Raw genomic sequence first — 22,121 nt, 5'->3', positions numbered from 1 at the left:
GTGAGTGGGGTGTCCCTGGGGCAGAACCGAGGGGAGAGGCCGCACCTCTCCCCTCTACCTGTTTCCCACGTGGACCCTCATGGGTAGCTTCAGAGGCCCTGAGTACTCCAGCCTTTCCCAGTCTCCTTCCTCTTCCTTAGTAGGAAGGGGTGCCACACAGTAGCAGGGAGGCCTGCTGATGTGGGAGGACATAGGGGCAGGAGGTGGAGCCAGCAGGATGCCCCACTAGGCCTCTGCCTCAGCGCTTCTTCCTGCTTCCCATGGGCCTTATTCTTCCCAGGACACATTGGCACTGCCAGGTGTCAGCTGTCCCCACAGGGCACATGCTTGAGTCATAGCGTGTGTTTCTCATGACAGCCTTCAGAGTTTGGGGTAGAGTTGGGGTAGTATCCGCTCCTCCCTGAACCTGGCAGGCATGGAGAAAAGGCATAGGTCAGGACCTGGCTGTCATTGGGACCAGAGAAGGACTGCGAGGCTCTCCCCTGCTGCTTCCGTGGGAAGAGAGCCTTTCTGGGCCATCCTTGCCGCCGCCTGCCCACCTGCTCCCTCTTGTGCTTGGTACTGGCCCTACCATCAGCCTAGTATGTTCACCCCTTCCCTTCTCTCTCTCTCCAGACACCGAAGCCACCTCAGGGGAGGGAGCCTCCCAAAGCAGTGAGTACTTTTTCCTCCTCGTGGGCTGGTGGGAGCTGAGGTTGAGGGGTGGGAGCAACAAGAGGAGATGCTCATTTCCTCCCCCAGGATTGTCCAAGAGACCTCTGAGAGACATATTGCTGGGGTCCAGGCTTTGGGGCCAGAGGGTCCTTAGGAAAGCGGAGCAGGGTACATTCAGAGCAGCCCTTCCCAAAGTGTGTTCCATGGTTTGCTCATTCTGGGGAGGCTAGTAGGTGAGTTCTCTAGCCAAATACCTTTGGAAATGTGAGTTATACTGAGGTGAGCAGGTTTCTTTGCAGTGGACGTCTCAGGCCCACATTGGCAGATATGCATGTGTGTCTCCAGGGAGCCCAGCATATGCAGTTTCCTGTGTTCTTCTGTTCCAACTCATAGCTCTGGGGCTTTGTAGCTGACTTTTGGGAAAGGCTGCTTCAGAAAGTTACTCTTGAGCACCTACAGTGGTGATTTGCCCCAGTGTGCCATATTCCAGCACCTGGCACAAAATCTCCCCACTCACCAACACTGAGCTTCAGAAGCCAGCAGTTCCACCCCTAGGTGTGTATCCATCAGAAATGTGTGCACATGCCCACCACAGACACAAACTAGAATGTTCTTAGTGCACTATTCCTAATAGCTCCAAACGAGAGCCCCCCCCAAATACCCAGTGGTAATCAAATGGATTAGTATATATATTCACAGGAAAGACCACTGTAGAGCAGTGAGAACAAACATCGTACAGCCACACACAGTCACAGGGCTGACTCTCACACACATAATGGTAGGCAAAAGAAGCCAGACACCAGAGAACTCATCCTCTAAGATGCTATGTCTAGAAAGTACAAAAGCAGCTGAAGCTAATGGCTGTGATAGAAGTCAGGAGAGTGGTGACCCATGGGAAGTGTGCTGTTTCTTGAGCTGGATGCTGTCGCAAGGGGGCTTTTGGTTTGTGGAAATTAAATGGGCTGTACACTTAGGATTTGTGTGCTTTTCTACATCGAGGGTTAGCACACATTTTCTGTAGAAGGCCAGGTGGTGAGTACTTTTTGACTTCATGGGCCAGACGTCTCTGTCACAAGTCCTCAACCCTGCCCTTGTCACAGGAACACGCCAAAAACAGAGACAATATGTAAATGAATTTTGTACCAAAACAGATGGTAGCCAGGATTTGGCCCAGGGACCGTGATGTGCCAACCTCTGTTCTCTATGTTTGTTATACCACCACAAGAATTTTTTTTTTTAATATAAGAAGCATTATCCCAACAAACAAACAAACCAAAGCAGTTTGCAGAGGTGCCTATGGCCAAAGAAGGATTTTAACTGGCCTCAGTCCTGACATTAGCTTCTCCCAAGGCACTCACCCATCCACTCTCTGGATTCTTACATTAAAGGAGAGGCAGGCAGGACTGAGATGACTCCTCACGTTCTGGAAAGGACTGAGACTCAGGTGGGCCAGACACCTGCCACAGGGCCCACAGCTAGGAGGAGGCAGGAGCCTGCCCCTCCCCCTCCCCAGACCTGCCCTCCCCAGCCTGGCTCTGGACTCCCCTCTCCCTCAATAGCACATTCTTTCCCTGCTTCCTTGGTCTGCCTGTGGTCAGCCACACATTTAAAGAACTTCCCTATTTATCTTTCCTTCCTTGGCTATTCTGGGCCCCTGGCCTCTCCGGCAGCCCCTCAATGATCCGTTGTGCCCCGCCTGGCTTGCGTTGTGCATGGACTCACTGGCTGGTGAGGGCTGTGCAGCTGGGGTATTTTTAGTCCTTCCATCACTTTTCCCTTCCTCCCCATGGCGTTTCCTCCCCTCGGCCAGCATGCTCTATTTTATTCTCAGTCCTGCCCCCCCCCACAGGCCAGCAGCGCCTGCTCACGACTCCTGGTCTCCTCTTTGTGGGAGTCTGACTGTGGAGTCTTGAGCCAAAAGGTCCACTTGAGACTATTGGGTTCAGCCCACCCATTTTGCAGATAATCACACTAAGTCCCAAAGAGAGGGAATCAGAGAGTTAGTAGCAGAAGTAAGCCTGGAAATGAGGTCTCCAAGGACTTTTCATTTATTTATTAAGAAAACAGTACAGTTGCACATAAAACTATGAAGACTCACTCATCTCCCAACTAAGAAAATAAAAGGTTAGCCCCACGTGCAGTTCTCTGACTACTATCACATTGATTCATTTTGTAAAACAATATTAGGTAGCATTTACTGAGTATTTATTGGATGTTAGACATTGTGCTCCTTTATTCTTTATTACAACTCTGGGTGATGAAGAAACCATCATTCCCATTTTATAGATGAGGAAACTAAGGCACAGAGGGTGTGTTAGCGGTCTGCCACACTTGGAAGCCATATATTTGAGCTGAGGCATTCTGACTCCGGAGTCTGCCTCCCAAAATGGATTTGCAGTGGCATTCTTGAAGACACTGAGCTCTCCTGCTTTTCTGAAAATGTGGTTTCACTGACAAAAAATTATTTTGTCCTCCTCCTTTGGGGATAACTCCCTTATCCTAAGGAACTTCTGCCTGAGGAGGGCCGCCCAGGCTAGAGTGCTGTGGCATGCTCATGGCCACCCCAACATAGACCTGCCGCGCTCAAGCAATCCTTCTGCCTTAGCCTCCCGTCCACATCAAGGTGACATTGTGGCTGGAATTTCACAGAACAGGCCGGGGGCACTTCTCACAGACAGAAAGCCCAGGGTTCACATTTGACTGAAGGTGCCAGTTGTGGCCCTGAAATGAGAGGCGGGGAGGCTGTGTGGACAGGTGGTTGTGGACAGCGGGAAGCACTGGCCAGCATAGTAGAGGAACATCAGAGCAGGGCGTTGTCTGGAGCCAGACCCCAGGTGGGCTTGACTCCTCCATCTCTATTCCCAGGTATCCTACATGGAAGGTGGGATTTCAGGAAGAGGCTGGGAGTCATGGCCCAAGTAGGATCTTAGGGGAAGACTGTTGTCTAAGCTGGATTGCTGGCCATGCAGAAGGACTGCAGCCCAAGCCAGGCATGGAGTCCTGGGACCACCCATTATGGGAGAGGCCACAAGAATTAGCTCATCTACAGCCCTGTCCCCACTCCCTAGTTAGGGGGCAAACAGTGGGGAAGCAGGACCAGGTCTCTCCTCCCCCACACCTACCAGCTGGCCCTTGGATGGTTCCATCCCCACTATTGTCAGAATGCCTGTGTGCTGGCCAGGCACGTGGCTCAAACCTGTAATCCCAGCACTTTGGGAGGCCGAGGTGAGGGGATTGCCTGAGCCCACGAGTTCGAGAACAGCCTGAGCAACTTGGCAAGACCTCAGCTCTACCATAAATCAAAAAATTAGCCAGATGTGATAGCATATGTCTGTAGTTCCGGCTACTTGGAAGGCTGAGGCAGAAGGATTGCCTGAGCACAGCAGTTCTATGTTGAGGTGGCCGTGAGCATGCCACTGTACTCTAGCCTGGGCGACGGAGTGAGACTCCAAGTCAAAAAAAAAAAAAAAAAAAAAAAGAATGCTTGTGTGCCAAGGCTACAGGCTCCTCCCTCAGGGATCAGTGTGACTCTAGGGCTCTGGTATCTGCTCAGGCCTTTTCAGAGTCTACCAGTATGATGGGAGAGGTGAGGGTGGAGGAGAGAGGGGAGATGATGACTATGTCGTCTGGATCCCTAAGTTCTCCACAGCTGGGATGGAGGATCAAAAAGTTCCTGCATTTGGGTTCTGATGGGACAGGAGAAGGGCCAAGAGGGAGGTGCCCCAGCCCAGGACTGATGGGTAGCTTATCTGGACAAAGAAGCCCTGACTCAGCCTTGGCTTTGAGTTCAGTGAATGTTTGAATCCTAGCTCTCCTCTGCAACCTTGAGCAGATTCCTGAGCCTCGGTGCCTGAGGACCCTTGGGGGGATGGAATTGGTGGTCCCTCCCTACATCAGCCAAACGGGTGCACGTGTGAGGTCTGTGCTAGTACAAACGTTAGAGTATGCCATCATGGAAGGGTGACGTCCTGTGTGATTCCAGCCTCAGACTTCAGGTAGACCTGGAGGTCTTCCAAACTCAGGCCCTATGTTAGTTATTGCTGTGTAACAAATGTCCCTGAAAGTTGATGACTTAGAACAACAAACCCTGATTATTGCCCAGGGTCTAGCATCAGGAATTTGACTAGGCTTTGCTGGGTCCTCTCCCAGGCTGAGTCAAGGAGTTGGCCAGGGCTGTGGTCTCATCTCAAGGCTCAACTGCGGAAGAGCTGCTTCAAAGCTCACTCATGTGATTGTCAGCAGTGTTTGGTCCTTCCCAGGTCCTTGGACTTAGGGCCGCATTTCCTCTCTGTCTGTTCACAAGAGACTGTCCTCAGCTCCTGGTCACCTGAGTCACTCCATGGGGCAGCTTACAACCCAGAAGCTAGCAAATATGACTAGAGAGAGGTGTGTTCAAGACAAAATTCATGGTCTTCGCAACCTGATCTCAGAAGTGACATTCCATCACTTTTACTGCATTCTGTCCATTAGAAGCCAGGCAGGAGGCCCAGCCCAGACTCACAGGGAAGAGGTCACACAGGGCATGAACCCCATGAGATGAGGACCACTGGGCACCATCTCTGAAGCTGCCTACCACAGGCCCTCCCAGCTGTGGACTCGGGACAGATCCCTTCTGATCTTCAGTTTCCTCATGTTTAAAATAAGACATTGCTTCCTCCCTCTGTTGCGGAAACTAACTTAGGAAATGCAGAGAAAGAGCCTGGTGTGGCACCTTGCTCATGCGAGCGCCTGTGCAAGGGACCTGCAGTGGTTGATATTCTTCTCAGAGATCTTCTATAAAGGGTGTGATGGTTATGAACCAGGCTGTGAGAATCTCAGCTCACACAGGGTAGGGTAGAGGTTGGCTTGGGGTCTTTCCCAGGCTCCTCAGTCACCTCTTGTGGTTTGGCCCTCCACAGAGGACCCCTGACACCCCAGCTGACACCCTGTGGACTCAGGAAGCAGTATAAGGCAGATCTAGAATGGAGGAGTGGGACTGGTGCTGAGGGTGGGCCTTCTCCAGCCCTGGCTGCACGTTGGGGAGGAGAAGCTGGGTGTTCCACTGGGTGGGCTGTGCTGTGGCCACCATAGTACCGAAAGTCGGGCAGTGCCAAGGTGCAGACTGGCTCAGGAACTGATTCTCTATGGTGTTATCTATCCAGTTGGGGCCAGATTGGGCTAATCCCATTTTTAGTTCCTGAGGCCGATGATCTCAGCAAAACGATCCCACACGATCAGAACCCTATAACCGCATGTGTCTTTTCATCCCTTCCCTTGCAGATAATTTCAGGTACACATGTGACATCTGCGGGAAGAAGTATAAATACTACAGCTGTTTCCAGGAGCACCGAGACCTGCACGCAGTGGATGGTGAGTCCCTTACTCTGTGGAGTCATGCCAATGCGTGCCCTTCCTTGGGAAACCAGCCCCCAGCCTTCCTTCCCCCCTCCTTCCCAGAAAATGGTCAGGCAGTAGCCAGAACTGCAAAGGGAGTGACCAGCCCTGGAGGATTCTAGAGGAAGGAATGTCCCCACCATACTTCACATACGTTACTATTTAGGTTAACCCCAGTGAAGTTGCGATTTTTATAGGTCAAAATCAGCAAAGTATTGGAATCTCATATCAAGTTGTTTTAGTTTCATATTGAGTATTCACAAGTCCTGGTGAAATTAAACCAATTTTTAAACATGAATGCTGGCATTTTAGCATCTTAGATTACAGAGTTAGAAATTAGAGCAATAAATTTAGATAATGCATTTTTAGAGTCTTAAGAATCCCAGAAAGAGGGTCTTGGACCTGGAAAGGACATTGGGGGGTTCTCCCTTCTAGCGCCCACCCCCAGCCCATCTCACACTATGGCAGCCAGGCCCACCACCTGTTGCCAGTGGCCTATCCTTTTTCTCACCTCCTCTTTTTCTCGCCTCCCAATCTCTTCCTCATTTCACCTGCCATGGCCCCTCGAGCACATGCTGGTGATCAGAACGGGCCCAGACAATGTCTGCCTGCCCGTGGTGAGGGTGAGGAATTGTGTCTTGCTTGGGACATGCCCTCACGTCATCCCTGGTTCCCTAGTGCTTCCAAATCTGCCACGGAAGGCCCCATGGCAAACACCCTGGGAAAGGGGTTGGGTGTGGCAGCAGAGGCAGCTCTGGGCAGGAACTAACAGGGCTCCTGTTTGCTTCTTTCCTTCTTCGGCTGCTGCCTCCCGCCCGGGCACAGTGTTTAGTGTGGAAGGGGCCCCCGAGAATCGGGCAGGTAAGTCCTTGTGGCTGCTTATTTCCCCTGTGCCCTACTGGGCTCCTGAGATCTGGGGCACCAGAGCGCTAAGAGCTGTGTGTTCTCCCACAGACCCCTTCGACCAAGGTGTCGTCGCCACTGATGAGGTGAAGGAGGAGCCCCCAGAGCCATTCCAGAAAATTGGGCCAAGTATGCGGGACTCTTTCTGGGGCTGGGGGCTGAGTGGGAGCTGGCAGAGGGAGGCAGGGCTGAGTCCCACCCCGGGCCATTGGAGGGGGCGGGGAGTGGCATTACATACCCTGCACCAGTGGCACCCACCTGTCAAATGGGCCTGTCAGTCTTAGGTCTTGAGCTTTTGAGGAGCTATAGGAAAGCACAGGGTCAAGGTCAGGGTGGTGAAGGCAGCCGGGCCTGGGACTGAGTCCCAGCTCTACTGCTTCTGTGCTTGGTGCCCTCACAGTCTGTTAGCCATCCTGAACCTCAGCCTCCCACCTGTGGAGTGAGGGTGACATTTCCCCTAGGTTTGTTGGGGGATTAAATGAGATCTGGATGTAACCACTTGTTAGCACAGTGCCTGGTACATAGTAGGTGCTCAGAAAATAACTTGCTATGTGGTCACCTGAAGGGTCTATAAGCAAATCCCAATACAGACGCTGTCCTTGTCCCAGGAAACCCCTTGAGGACAGGCCGGTTTTCCACAAGCTTGTATTGAGTGTTGTGGGCACACAGCAGTAAGCAGGACAGATGTGACCCTGTCCATGGGCGATTCACTCAGGGTAGTGAGTGGGAACGGTAGATATATGAGCAGATAGTTTTACAGTGCAAAGAGTGTGCAGTGAGCTGCATGGGTCAGGGAATTTAGAAAGCTTTCAGTGCAGGGATGAGGGTGACATGAGCCCCTGCATCCCATGCAGAGGCAGGAGAGCAGTGCTGGTTCTGAGAATCGTGACAGGTTCGGGTGTTACAGGGCCTTGAATGCCAGGAGCAGCATCTAGACCTCACCCTGAGGGAAATGAGCTAGAGAGTTTACTAAGTGGGGAAGGGACTTGATCAGATTTGCATTTTAGGAAGTCCAGTTTGGTTGCTGGAAGGAGGATAGATTGGGAGGGGCCAGCCTCGGGCAGGGACCACAAGTGAGTGAGACTTGTTCTTTACAGCCCTTCGGGAACTGACATGCTTGCTTATCTCTTTATTGCCCATACCTCACTTGATACTCATCAAGAAGAGACCCTTATCGTCTCTGCTTCCTTACAACACCTTAGACACAAAAACCTAGAACAAGTAGATGAGGAAATCTGAGTGAAGGAGTCAAAGGAGCTCGGACACTGAGGCTGGATACTTTCCCCAGAGGGCAGAGCTTGGTCCCAGCCCTTGAGAGGCACTGGGTCCCCTGCGCCCCTGCCCCGAGTGCTGTTTCTTTCTCCTCCCTTGTCTGTGGTCAGGGAATGGTTTTTTGCTTTCTTGTTAACTCTTCTGAAAGCATTCAGGAAACTAAAGATGAGATAATGTCTATAAAGTGGTTAGCACAGTGCTTGTCACATGCATAGTAAACACTCGATAAACAGAACCATAAAAATAATCTTGAAGATGAAGAAAGTGACGAAATCCTCAACACTCAAACTGCTGGAAATTAGGCTGTGCCAGATGTGGATCAGACATGTTCACAGCATTCAAATAATTCATAGTCTGGTAGAAGAAACGGACATTCGTAGACAGATACAGGACAGGTACAGAGGAGTCTGCAACCCCCCATTTCAATATCTATCCTGTATCTACCAGCCCCAGCATGGTGCCACTCTTACCATTGTAACGTTATGAAAAAAGCAGGCTTTGAAATCAGACAGGCCTCGGTTTGAATACTGTTATCACCAGTGACTAGCTACTTACCCCTTGTAAGTGTCTCCTGGCTCATCTGTAAGTTGAAGGCAAGCACATTCATCAGTTCTCCAGAGCTGTCGGAGTGTCTAGCCAAGCACCTGGCTCGTAATGCAGGGTGTCATGAGTGAGAGAGGTACTGAGAGAGTCAAGGGCAAGGATTTTAGAGCCAGCCCAAATGCAAATCTGGCTTTACAGTTCATAACTGTGTGATGTCCTCCAAGTTTTCTGTCTAATCCATAGTTTCCCCAACTCTAAAGGAGGGTGGTCACAACAAAACTCACCCTTCAGGATTGTTGTAAGGATTAGATGAGATTATATTCATAAAGGAATTTGCATAGTCCTTTACACTTGCGTGAAAAGCATTAAGTAAGTGGTACCTGTTAATTACCCAGGAAGATGCAGGGCAAGATGAAACTTGTTCTGTGTATGCGTAGCCAAGTCTGACAGACAACCAGCACTAGGTAGGACCTGGGAGGAATTGTCACAAGTTATACAGAGTGTAGAATTGCATTGAGTAAATCAAACTGGATCTGGCTGCTAGCATGTTCTCAGTTTGACATCATGGGGCTGAGATTGCTGGAGTGGTGCGAGACCATCCCTTGCTACCACTCAGGAGCTGCCTTGTGAGACAGGAATGCTGCTGCTTGGGCTGCTGCCACTTGTAAACAGGTCAGTACCACAGAACCCAAAAGTGACCTGGCATAGAACAAGGGGCGCCAACAGGGGCATTGTGTATTCTGAAGGGACTAGTCACCCCAGGTGAAGCTGTGTAGGTCAGGGGAAGAAGAAAAACCTTGGCAGCAGTGAGTGCTAGGAAGTACTCCTTCCATGCCAGCAGCTGCCGAGCAAGTTAGAGAACTGGCACTTAAGTAGGAGGAAGCCAGAGCCACGACGGCAGAGAATACTACTATAGAGAGAAGGTTGGTCTAAGGAGCCTTGTATGTCAACTACCATGATGACAGATGGATTGGGGTAGGGGGAGGTCCAGAAAGATTCATGTTGTCTATCAAAACAGAGTAACTTGGAGTCAAGGACTGGTTACTTGATTTTTATGCCTAGATAGGAAGCTTAAATTTTTTTAAGTTTAATAAGTTGAAAATTAACAAAACAAAACAAAACATGAAATACTTGAAAATTCCATATAACAAGTAAAGGAGAATTTAGAAGAATTCAGGAATAACATACCTCTGAAAATGACCTACTGCAAAATCTAGAGGTAAATTCTGTTCGACAACCTCAATTGCGTATAAGAAAATATGACCTGACTTAGTCCACTTGTGCTGCCATAACGAAATACCATAGACTGGGTGACTTAAACGACGGACACTTATTTCACACTTGGTTGGGTTCTGGTGAGGGCTGTCTTCTTGGCTTGCAGACAACTGCCATGTGTTCTCACATAGTAGTGAAAGAGAGAGAGCAAGCTCTCTGGTGTCCCTTCTTAATAAGGGCACTAATCTTATCATGACGGTCCCACGCTCATGACCTCACCTAACCCTAGTTACCTCCCAAAGACTCCATCTCCAAATACCCTTCCATTTGAGAAGTAGGGTTTCAGCATGAAAAACAACAAGTTCAGATAAAAAGGCAAAGAGAGAGGAGTGAGATGAAAGATTGTGGGGGAAGCAGAAAACATAACAGTTGAAACCTGTTTTACATATAGTAAAGAACAAAATTAATCTACAGAAACAGAATTAGTGATGTGAAGGGCAGACTTGAACAAATGAATCAGAGGAAAACAGGATAAACTGGGTACTTAAGTGGGAGGAAGCCAGAGCCACGACAGCAAAGAATACTGCTATAAGAAGAAAGTTGGTCTAAGGGACTTTGTGTGTCAACTACCATGATGACAGACAGGAGTGTGTGTGTGTGTGTGTGGGGGGGTGTTCCAGAAAAATCCATGTTGTCTATCAAAACAGAGTAAGTTGGAGCCAAGGACTCATTGGAAAAGAGGGAGCCAGTTTCAAATAATTGTGTTTTTATAGTACCAGTGGGCAGAAGCAGTACACCGAAGAACTAATAGAAGAAAAAATGTGCCCAGCTAAAGGAAGACCTACGTATGTAGACATGATGGGCTCATCACATGTCATGTAGTGTCAGTGTAAAGAGATTCATATCTAAATAGATCTCTGACTTTTTAAAAACTATAAATGTATAAAGGAAAAACGTACACAGGCATTGAGACATAAAAAAGCAAGTTACTTACATGTGAATTCAAGGTGGACTTGCCTCAGACTTCTTTGCAATACTAAGTCCCAGAAGATAATGGACAGGTTTTGAAGAGAAAGGGTTGTAATCTAAACATTTTGTGTCTAGACAAATTGTGATTTGTATGTAAAGAAAAAAGCGAGGGCTCAAAAACATACTATTTTTCTTATGTACCCATCTTCACAAAATTATTTGCAGATATACTCTGATGCGCTGATTTGTAGAGCACATCTAAAGACTCAGTTATGAGGAATCCATAGCATAAGAGGACTTGTGAGTACTAAAACCAGTTAAACTGGACTAAAAGTTGAAGATGTTCCAAATCTGATTATAAAATCAAATGCAAAAGACAAAAATTATTCTAATATATTAAAGATGAGGGGGTTTTTTTTGTTTGTTTGCTTTCTTTTTAAGAAAGGAGGAATTGGTGAGGGGACCGATAAATTGGTTAAACCAGTCCTGCTCATAGTTGTGGTCCCAGACCAGCAAGGTCAGCATCTCCTGGAAGCTTATTAGAAACGTTAATTCTTAGACCCCTCTCCAGAACTATGGGATCAGAATCTCTGGGGTGGAGCCCAGCAGTCTGTATTATAGCAGTCTTTCTAAGTGATTCTTATACATACTAAAGTTTGAGAAGTACTGGGTTAGACTCTTCCTCAGTGGTGATAGACTTAAAAATATCATTTCCTACTTGACTGTTAACAAGTAGAGGAATACATCTTATATACTGTCTAAAACAATGGAGAATATTGGAAAATAATGGAGTATCAGAGAATAATAGAGAAGCAGAGAGTTCATATATCCAACAACTGAAAACCAAGGGAGCAAAGCAGAAAGGGAGGGGCATGAAAAAGACTCTTAAAACCAAATCAGTTATAGCAATAAAAGCAAGTGGCATAATTTGCTTTATGAGAAGACAAAGATTATCAGGTTGATTTAAAATAATCCAGTTGTTAATGGTTTATTAGAGAGATTGGAGATGAGGTTAATTTCTTATCTTTGTGCTTGAGCTTCTTACTTCCTGAACTAGATTACATTTCTTGTCATGGGTTTTTCAGGCCCTGTATTTGTTTCCTTGAGAGCACCTATTGTGATTTTGTGGTTGCAGTTTTAAATTTGTTTGGGTGATTATTTGATTTTTCTGTCTCCTTTTTTAGACTGTAAACTCCTTGAAGGCAGGAACCATGCCTGTTTTTGCTCAGCACTTTGAACAAATGGGAAGCAGGATCTGACAGAATAATTATCAAATTAATATTATTGCCAGGCAAACTAATAAAACAACATATTTAAATGTTAGGGCACTGGTTCTTAAACTTTCCCAGGCATCAGATTTTCTGGAGGACTTGTTAAAACACAGATTGCTGGACCCAACCCCTAGAATTTTTATTTCAATGATCTTGAGTAAGTCCTAAGGATTTGCATTTCTAACAGGTTCCCAGGTGATGCTGATGCTGCTGGTCCAGGGACCACCCTTTGAAAAGACTATATATTAACCCTGTTAGTAAAGGGCTCGATTCACAGTGAAGATTTTGGTCCCCTGAGCCTTTATGCATGAAACGACATTGTATCCAAATATACAAAATAAATTTACAAATACATTGAAATGGAAAGATTTATTATGACATTTAGTCTCTGACAGAACAAGTAGACAAACAAGCTTATGTCAAATTTAAATAACAGTTGATTTAACACCTGTGCAGCCTACAAACAGCAAATAATACACCTTTTCCAAAGTTCATGATCAGTTACAAAAATTATTGAACTTCCAAAAATTCTAAACCTTTTCTATTGGGAGAAAAAACATAAATAGACTAAGAAACCAATTAAGAAAAAATTAATTGTAACATATATAACAAAATGTTGGTAGCCTCAATCTACCAAGAGTTTAGGGATTTTAAAAAGGTAAATACGCCGGGCTCGGTGGCTCACCCTGTAATCCCACGCCTTTGGGAGGCTGAGGTGAGTGGATTGCCTGAGCCCGCGGGTTTCAGACCCGCCTGGGCAGCGAGACCTCATCTCTACAATAAATCAAAAAATCAACCGGGCATGGTAGCGCATGCCTGTAATTCCAGCTACTTGGAAGGCTGAGGCAGAAGGATCGCCGGAGCCCAGCAGGTCAAGGCTGCGGTGGCCGGGAGCGGCCACTGCACTCCAGTCTGGGTGATGGAGTGAGACTCCAACTCAAAAAAAAAAAAAGGTAAATACACCTATAGAAACACTGTCTGTAAACGCAAAAGGAAAGTCACAAAAGAAAAACTGTAGTTAATTAAGCATGAAAAATAGTCAATTTTCTCAGACATCAAAGAAATGGAAAATAAAAGCAGCAGTGCAGTATAGTTCGTTTCTCCTCATCAGATAGACAAAATGTAAAATAATAATACCTAATGTTGGCTGCAATGTGTAGAAGCAGGCATTCTCACATCTTTTTGGTGGACTGATGGTGCTGTGGTTATCAGAGCTTTAAAAATGCATACCCTTTCCCTACCTCTTGGATTTTTTCCTGAAGAAACAGTGTGCAGAGATCATATGGAATATTCTTTGTTTTGTGATAATGTGCAAAACTAATGAATGGATATGCAAAAATTCCTGCCGGGATGTAGCTCACACCTTTTATTTTAAATATGGAAGAAATTTTGAAACAACCTAAATATCCTTTGGTGTAGGGGACTGGTTCAGCAAATTCCAGAGTCCAGTGGGAACCATGCAGCCAATACATGCAGTAGAGATCAATGTGTATTGATTGGGCACAGTGTCCACAAAATATCGATTGAATGCACCAGGTTACAGAGAGGATATTGATCAGGGCTGGCTGATTGAGGGCCCTGGAGCCAGACAGGTGATATCTGCCAGAGAAGCACACCCCAGATGAGACCAGGTGAGGGGTGGGGACGGAACAGATGACAAGGTGCACTCCCTGCCCCAAGCAGACAGGCATGACTCTTTGGGGATTAAGATGACTAAAATTTCTCATTTTCTAATTTTATATTTGTATTTATCAGTATTTTATAATTTTCCCCTAGTGAACAATATTACATCAGACATTTTTAAGAAGAAAGAAGTTAGGCAGTGCCAAAAGAGAGGTAAAAATAAAGTCTGTTGGGACCTGAGAGGAAGAAGTGACCCCTGCTACCGGTGGGCGGGTGGGTGCTTGGGGGCAGAGAAGGTCCTAAAGATGAGGGGACCCGGGTGTGGCCATTGCAGAGGGCAGGACTTGTGAAGGGGCTGATGGAGAGGTTGGTGTTGGAGGTCAGCTCAGGTCACCCACCATGCATGTGCCAGGTACTGTTCTAAGCACTTGCCATATAAATTTAATCCTCACAGCAATCCCACAAGGTGGTCCTAATATTACCTCCGTTTTACAGATAGGAAAACTGAGGCACAGAGAGGTTAAGAGACTTGCCCAAGGTTACACAGCTTGACATGGCTGAGCTGGGATTTGAACGGAGGCAGTCTGACTCCAGAGCCAGAGTTGATTCTAGTTGGTGGGCCCAAAAGGAGAAGGAGTTTGTTTGATGGGTGAGAGTATGCTGGTGCTTCTGGGTGGGGGCCAGGTGCCCAGCCTTACACCTTCTTCTTCTTCTCGAACAGAAACTGGCAATTACACCTGTGAATTCTGTGGGAAGCAGTACAAGTACTACACGCCCTACCAGGAGCATGTGGCCTTACACACCCCCATCAGTGAGTACCTCCTCCAGGTGGGGGCTGGAGGTCGGGGACGGAGTTGGCCAGCCATTGCCCAGGGCTCTGGAGCTTGGCCAGGGAAGGGTGAAAGCAAGGTGAGCTCAGTTCTGGGTCAGTCTCTAGGTCTGACCCAGAGCCACCTGCCTGCAATGACTGGACTAGCTGAGAAGGGCCCCTCTGAAGGCAGCAGAGTCCAAGCTCTCCCTTAGTGGACTCGGAGGCCTAGGCCACGTGAATTTGGGACTAGGAGGCTGGGCATCACTTGTCCAGGTCCTTCAATGGCCCTGTGCCTGCTCCTCTAGGTACCTCCATATTGTGAGTCTCTGCCCTCAACGCTGGTACCCTGTGATGCAGCTTCAGTCTGAACTGATGGATGGCAGAACTCGGGCTCAGGGCATGGCTAACCAGACGGGACAGCTCCCTCTTGGCCCTTGCTGGTGGGAAGCCCAGGAGGTCGTAGGAGCTCTGAGCTGGGAGTCAGGAGTCCTGAGCTGGCCGTTGGGAGCCCTGGCTATGAATGCCAGCTGGGTCCCAGGCCTGCTTGTGACCTTGGGCAGGCCCCATCCTGTCCCTGGCCGGTCAGTCATCCCCCACTCCTCTTCTGGCAGGGAAGTAAAAGATCTCTGAGGGCCCTTTCCACAGAAACGACCTGCCAATTTCCCAAATCCATTTCTGGATATCTGAGGGGCCCCCATCTTTAGATCGCCAAGTGTATGAACTAGGAGCGCCATCCGTTTTCCACCCCTTCTCGTATAGGTGGGAAAACAAAGTTCTGACAGAACCAGGGCTTATGCAGAGTCTCAGCGCAGTAGGGCTGGAAGTTTAGCAGCCTGTTTGGGAGTGTTACTGCTTTTTTTCTCACGGCAGAGCTGTGGAGATCCCACTCCTCATTCTGTGAGCAGAAAGACTTAGGTCCAGAGAGAGGTGGAGGGTTTATGCAAGATCACTGGGGGCTTAAGCCACTTACAGTCTGGGAAGGCCCATGCCCCTCCTGGAGCCCTGACAACAGCAGCACAGGCACATGGCTCCTCTGAGGGTATTAGGGTAGAAAAGGAGAGACGTCTAGAACTCGGAGGGTGGTATAGGCAGCTTCCCTGGGAATTTCCTTTTGCTAGGCAGAGCACCAGGGGCTAAGTGGTCTCCCTATGGACAAGAGCTTTAGTCCTGAGGTCAAGCTCTGGGTTAGGATTCTCGTCCTGGCTTGCCTCTGACGGCTGTGTGATTTTGTGCCTGTTACTCCCCTTCTCTGGGCTCAAGTTTCCCATCTGTGAAAGCTATTGAGGGCTTTCCAGTCCAGTCTGGATTCCAGATATCTCCATAGCATCTGCCGTGGCCCAACTACAAGAACCTATCCCATCACCCCGACTGGGATTGTATAGGTCATCAGAGCCTACTGCATAGCTAGATCCTGTGTGGGGAGATAGGATACAGAGGTTCCACTGGATGAGCACCAACTTGTCCATTTGGCCCACTCATGGTATTGATGCCCAGGCTGTGGTTGGGCATGAGCTCCATTGCCCAGGCCCCTCTAGGTAATCCAGCTTGTCACAGGCAGGGATCAGGGATGGGATAGCCATGTCTGTGCCTTCCAGTGAAGTAGCAACTGCTCTGCTGTCTGGTGCTCAGAATGGATACTACCAGAGTGCACCTTCAGTGAGGTGTTAGTTACAAGGTTGGCCTGCAACCTTGGGTTCAGCCTTTGGGGAATATTTTCCTGCTTCTTCTGCTCTTCCTGAGATATATTGAGGAAGACCATGGAGTTAATAAGAGGAGGAGCTTGGCTTTGAACTCAGTAGGCTCCAGTCCCATACTGGAAGCTATCCTCCATTTCATATTAGATGGCACAGCAGTAAGGAGTTTGTCACTTACACCCTGATTTCTTTCCTAGTGGCCAGTTGTGTCTCTTCTGAAGTGCTGTCTGCTTCTCTTTCTCTGTTCTTCATGTTCTCTTACTCTCTGTTGTGGACTCTATTTCTCCCTGCATTTGTTTGTTGAATGAATCTGTCTGTTACCCAGTGAAGTCTGGGGACTCTAGGATCACCTGTGTTTAAAATACATCATATGAGAGGTTTAACCTAGATCCAGCAGAGGATTGATTCTCCAAGTCTGACCAAGAGACAGTCTCTTTGGTGGCCTCTGGATTTAGAGACTTGTATGCTGATGGACTCTATGTCGAGGCAGGGGCTGGACTTGAGGGCTTCATCAGGTGGTATCCAGTGGCGCTTGAGGCCTTGGGTCTGGTAAGAGTATCCAGAAGAACATAGGCTGACTACGGAAGAAGTTCTTACAGGTGGACTCATAGGAGATGTATTTTTAACGTCTGGCTTCTTTCACTCAGCAAAATGCTTTTTAAGACTCATAACTTATTATTGTATCAGCAATTGGTTATTCTTTTTTACTGCTGAGCAATATTCCATTGTATGGAAATACCACAGTTTGTGTATCTATTTACCTGTTCATTTGGGTTGTTTCCAGCTTTAGGCTAGTATAAATAAAGCTGCTAAAATGTTTGTATGAGACTTTCTGTGGGCATATGGGATCATTTCTCTTAGATGAATGCCAAGGAGTAGAATCACTGAGTCACGGGGGATAGTGTATTCAGCTTTTAGTAACTGACAAACCATTTTCTAAATGACTGTAGCATCCTACACTTCTCCCAGCCCCACGTTCTTGCCAATGTTTGCTGGTACTGGTCTGTTTAATTCTAGCCATGCTAGTGAGTGGGCAGTGGTATCTCACCACGGTGTTAATTCATATTTTCCTGATGACCAGTGTGGAACATCTTTACATTTTCTTATTGGCCATTTATATATTTTACTTTAGAACTTATTCATTTGATCCTTTACTTAATTTTTGGTTGGCCTGTTTGTCTTTTTATTATTAAGTTATAGGAGTTCTTTATGTATTCTATTAGATCTTGGTTCTTTGTCAGATGTATATATTGTGGATATTTTCTCCAAGTCTCTGACATGCCTGTTGATTTTCATACAGTATCATTTGATGAACAGATGCTTTTCATTTTAGTGAAGTCCCATTTGTCATTCCCCTCCCCCCCATAGTTAGTGCATTCTGTGTTCTACCTCAAGGATATCCTTATCTACTAGAGATGGTGAAGATATCTTCTTTATTATCTTTTGGAAACTTTATAATTTTAGCTTTTACATTTAGGTCTGTCATACACTTCAAATGAACTTTTGTGAATGATGCAAGGTATACGTTGAAATCATTTTATTCTATATAGATATCTGGTTATTCCAACACCATTTGTTGAAAAGATTGTTTTTTCCTACTGCATTGCATTGATAATTGAAAGTCATTTTAATGTGTGTGAGTTTATTTCTCTTTCATTGATCTGTTTGTCTATCTTTATGCCAGTTTCACAGGGTCTATTTACTGACACTTTATAGTAAGTCTTAAATCAACTGCTCTTAGTTTTTTCAACTTTGTTCTTTTTTGAGAATATTTGACTATTCTAGAAACTTTATTTTTTCCATGTAAATGTTAGATAGTCTTTGATTTAAAAAAAAAAATCCGTTGAGATCACATTGAATCTGTAGATCAATTTGGGGAAAGTGGACATTGCAATATTAGGTCTTCCAATCCATGAACATGGTATATCCCTCCAAGTGTTTAGGGTTTGCTTAGTTTCTTTTAGCAATAGTTTGTACTCTTCAGAGAAGTCTTATTTCTCTAAGTATTTTTGAGTAAATTATCTCTAAGAATTTTATATTTTTGACAATATTGTGATTTTTAAATTTAATTTTTCATTTGCTGTTATTACATAAAAGTGATCCATTTTGTGTATTGAATTTATATCCTGCAAATTTGCTAAATTCACCTGTTCTAATAGATTTTTTTATAGATTTTTTTAGGATTTTCTTGTACATATTGATGTCATCTGCTAATAAAGAAAGCTTCTTTCTTTGCAGTCTGTATTCTTTTTATTATTTTCTTTCTTCCTTGTTATTCTGGTTAGGTGCCTTCGGTACAATTTTGAATAGAAGAAATGAGTAGCTATCTCTGCCTTGTTCCCAATCATAGGGTTTACTTTTTCATTATTAAGCATTGTGTTAGCTAAAGTAGGTTTCCAAAGATGCTCTTTATCAGTTGAGGAAGTTATCTTCTACTCATAGTTTAGTGAAAGATTTTATTATAAATTAGTGTTGTGTGGGTTTTTTTCTTATATTTTTTGAGATGGTTCTATGGATTTTTATCTTTTATTTTGTTAGTGTGGTGAGTTACATGGATTTTAAAAAATATGACTGTACTTTATTAAGCTACATTATAAGAATATCAGAAAGTAAAACTGTAAAATGAACTGAAGAAAGTTATAGCTTGAGGATGATTATCCTTTGCCAGAAAAAGACTTCCTTCTTAGAAGCTTCTTTTTTACAAAATAGGATATATTCAAGGTGTACACCTTAATGATTTGATATGTGTATACATTGTGAAGTAACTACTACAATCAATCAAGTTCTTGCATAGGCATCTAAATTACTTAAAGAGCCAGGATAAATTTTACAGTTGATTTGTGTGCAAGAACATGTTTTCCACTCGCTTCTATCTAAAATTTGCAGGATTTTACCTGATTTGTTTTGTTTTGTTTCTTGAGTTGGAGTCTCACTCTGTCACCCAGACTAGAGTGCAGTGGCTGCTCCCGGCCACTGCAGCCTCCACCTGCTGGGCTCTGGCAATCCTTCCACCTCAGCCTTCCAAGTAGCTGGAACTAAAGTCACGTGCTACCACACTTGGCTAATTTTTTTTTATTTATTGTAGAGATAAGGTCTTGCCAAGTTGCCCAGGTGAGTCTCGAACCCGTGGGCTCAGGCAATCCACTCACTTCAGCCTCCCAAATTGCGGGATTACAGGCTGAGCCACCGAGCCTGGCTTACCTGACTTTTAATATCACTCCCAAAACTGTCCCTTCAAGGACAAGGAACTATAATCCTAGCAGAGTACACCATATTCAGTCACTGGTATGTTAATGATGGTCATGATAAAAAAAAATTTTTTTAAAAAGTATTTCTGGTGAAGTTTTTAAAAAAAAATATTTATTGAAGTATATTGACATCTAGTAAAGTGACTGTGTACAGTTTAAGTTTTGACCTGTGAATGTACCCATGAAACTGTCACCACAAGCTAATGAGCATATCCATCATCCTCAGCAGTTTCCTCTTACCCTTTTGTAATCCCTTGCATCCCACTTCCCCATCCTCAGGAAGACATTGGTCTGCTTCTTATTACTGTAAACTAGTTTGCATTTACTAGAATTTTACACAAATGAAAGCTTACAGTATGTGCTTTTGAGGGAGAGGGGATCTGGCTTCTTTCACTCAACATAATTGTTTTGAGATTCATCCATGTTTACATGTATCAGTAGTTGATTCTTTCTAATTGATGATTAGTAGTTTTCTGTTGTCCACATGCCATGATGATTCCTTTATCTGCTTAATTATGGATAGACATTTAGGATATTTCTAGTTTGGAGCTAATACAAATAAAGCTGTAGTGAATATTTTGTGTATAATTCTTTGTGAGGACAAATGCTTTCATTTATCTTGGGTAAATACCTAGGATTGGAATGACTGGATCATATAGTAGGTGTATGTTTAACTTTTAAGAAACAGCCAAACTATTTTCCAAAGTGATTTTGTCATTTTAGATTCTAACTATCAGTATGCTTTTCTTGAGTGTCTTTTTCTATGTGGATATCAGAGTACTGGTAGCCTCATAGAACTGGGAAGAGTATTTCTTCTTCAGTTTTCTGAAGAGTTTGCATAGGATTGGTACTACTTTACATACATACTCTATAGAATTCAATGGTAAAGCAGTCAAACCTGAAATTTTGATTTTTTATAGGAAAGATTTAGAAATGTATTTCATTTCCAAATATTTGGGAATTACCCAGATTTTGTTGTTATTGCTTTCTAACTTAGTTGCATTGCGGTCAGAGAACATATTCTGTATGATTTTCAGTCTTTGGAATTTATTGAGGTATGTTTTATGACCTATGGTCTCTTCTGCATGTTTCATGTTCACGTAACCAAAAACAAATGTATCATATAGTGTCAATTAGATTAAGTTGGTTGAAAATGTTGTTAAAATCTTCATATTCTTGCTTTAAAAAAAAAGATGGTTTGGCCTGTTAAGTACTGAAAGAGAAACATCAAAAGCCACAGTTATACTTGTAGACTTGTATGTTTCTCCTTTTAGGTCAATCACTTTTTGATTCATGTAATTTGAAACCCAGTTATTAGGTGTATACATTTAGGATAATAATATCTTGATGAATTGACTATTTTTGAAGTTGTATGTTGCCCTTCTTTGCCTCTGGTAATACCTGCTGTCCCTAAATCTACTTTATCTGATATTACAGTCATTACCGCTTCCTCAGGATTAGTATTTGCATGGTATATCTCTTTTTATCATTTTCTTTTAATTCATCTATATATTTGAAGTGTATGTGTATAGTTACTTCTTTATCCTTTATCCAGCCTGGCAATCCCTGCCTTTTAATTAAAGTGTTTAACTCACTTATATTTAGTATAGTTTATTGATAAGGTTGGTTTTAGGTTTACTATTTTTTCCCAATTGTTCTTTTTAAAAATAATTTCTTGTCTTCTTTGGTATTAATCAAGTATTTGCAAAAATTTCATCTTAGCTTTCTAGCTATAACTCTTTCTTTAGTGGTTACTCTATGATTCATAATATAGATCTTTGTATATTATAGTCTACCTTGAATTTATATCATAACACATCACATATAATATAAAGGTCTTACAACAGTATATTTCCAATTTACTACCCTCCTGTCCTTTGTGATATTCTTATACATTTACACCTATATATGCTATAAACCTAACAATTACTCTTTTAGCTTTAAACGGTAAATTATTTGTTAAAGTAATTAAGAAATGAGAAAATGTGTTTTATATTTACTCACATATTTACTATTTCCTGTACTTTTCTTTCCTTTATGGAAATCTGAATTTCTTCTATTATCATTTTCCTTTATTCCTGAAGAACTTCTTTCAACATGTCTTATATTGTAGGTTTATTGGTGAAAGATTCTCTCAACTGAACATGTTTTTATCTCACCTTTTCTTTTGAAGAATATTTTCTCTGAATCAATGGAATTCTAGGCTGAGAATTTTTCTTTTGGCATTTAAAAATGTCATTCCTTTATCTTCTGGCTTATGTTGTTTCTGATGAAAAGTTAGGTCATTCTGAGTGTTAGTCGTCTATATACAATATATCTTTTTCACTGGATACTTTTAAATATTTCTGTTTACTGACTTTTAGCAATTTGATTATGATGTGTAGTTTTCTTTGTGTTTATTCTGTTTGAGGCTCATTGGGCTTCTTGGATCATGAGTTTATATTTTTTTTCATCAACTTTGGAAGTGTACAGCCAATATTTCTTCCAATATTTTCCCCAATCTCCTTTTTCTCTACTATTGAGATTTTTTTTTTTTTTTTTTTTT

At 44.3% G+C, this 22,121-nt stretch overlaps 1 protein-coding gene across 3 annotated transcripts in view; it reads left to right on the top strand.

Moving 5' to 3' along the window:
• The window catches only part of ZNF618 (zinc finger protein 618), a 79,967-nt gene that overhangs the window by 28,902 nt on the left and 28,944 nt on the right, over positions 1–22,121 (top strand). For 2 of the 3 annotated variants that reach the window (XM_008050162.1, XM_021708619.1), the window contains exons 4-8: positions 616–654; positions 5,914–6,003; positions 6,853–6,888; positions 6,982–7,059; positions 14,545–14,634. In XM_008050162.1, coding sequence (XP_008048353.1) covers positions 616–654; positions 5,914–6,003; positions 6,853–6,888; positions 6,982–7,059; positions 14,545–14,634 — 333 coding nt within the window. Of the gene's footprint in view, positions 1–615; positions 655–5,913; positions 6,004–6,852; positions 6,889–6,981; positions 7,060–13,976; positions 14,037–14,544; positions 14,635–22,121 lie in introns of all 3 variants that reach the window. The other variant, XM_021708618.1, reaches the window with a different exon arrangement.

This window comes from Carlito syrichta, unplaced genomic scaffold (assembly GCF_000164805.1).
Source record: "Carlito syrichta isolate Samal-C Ts95f unplaced genomic scaffold, Tarsius_syrichta-2.0.1 Scaffold143111, whole genome shotgun sequence".
NCBI classification, from domain to species: Eukaryota; Metazoa; Chordata; class Mammalia; order Primates; family Tarsiidae; genus Carlito; species Carlito syrichta.
The sequence above is the reverse complement of the archived record's forward strand: the minus strand, read 5'-3'. Positions and strand labels throughout refer to the sequence as shown.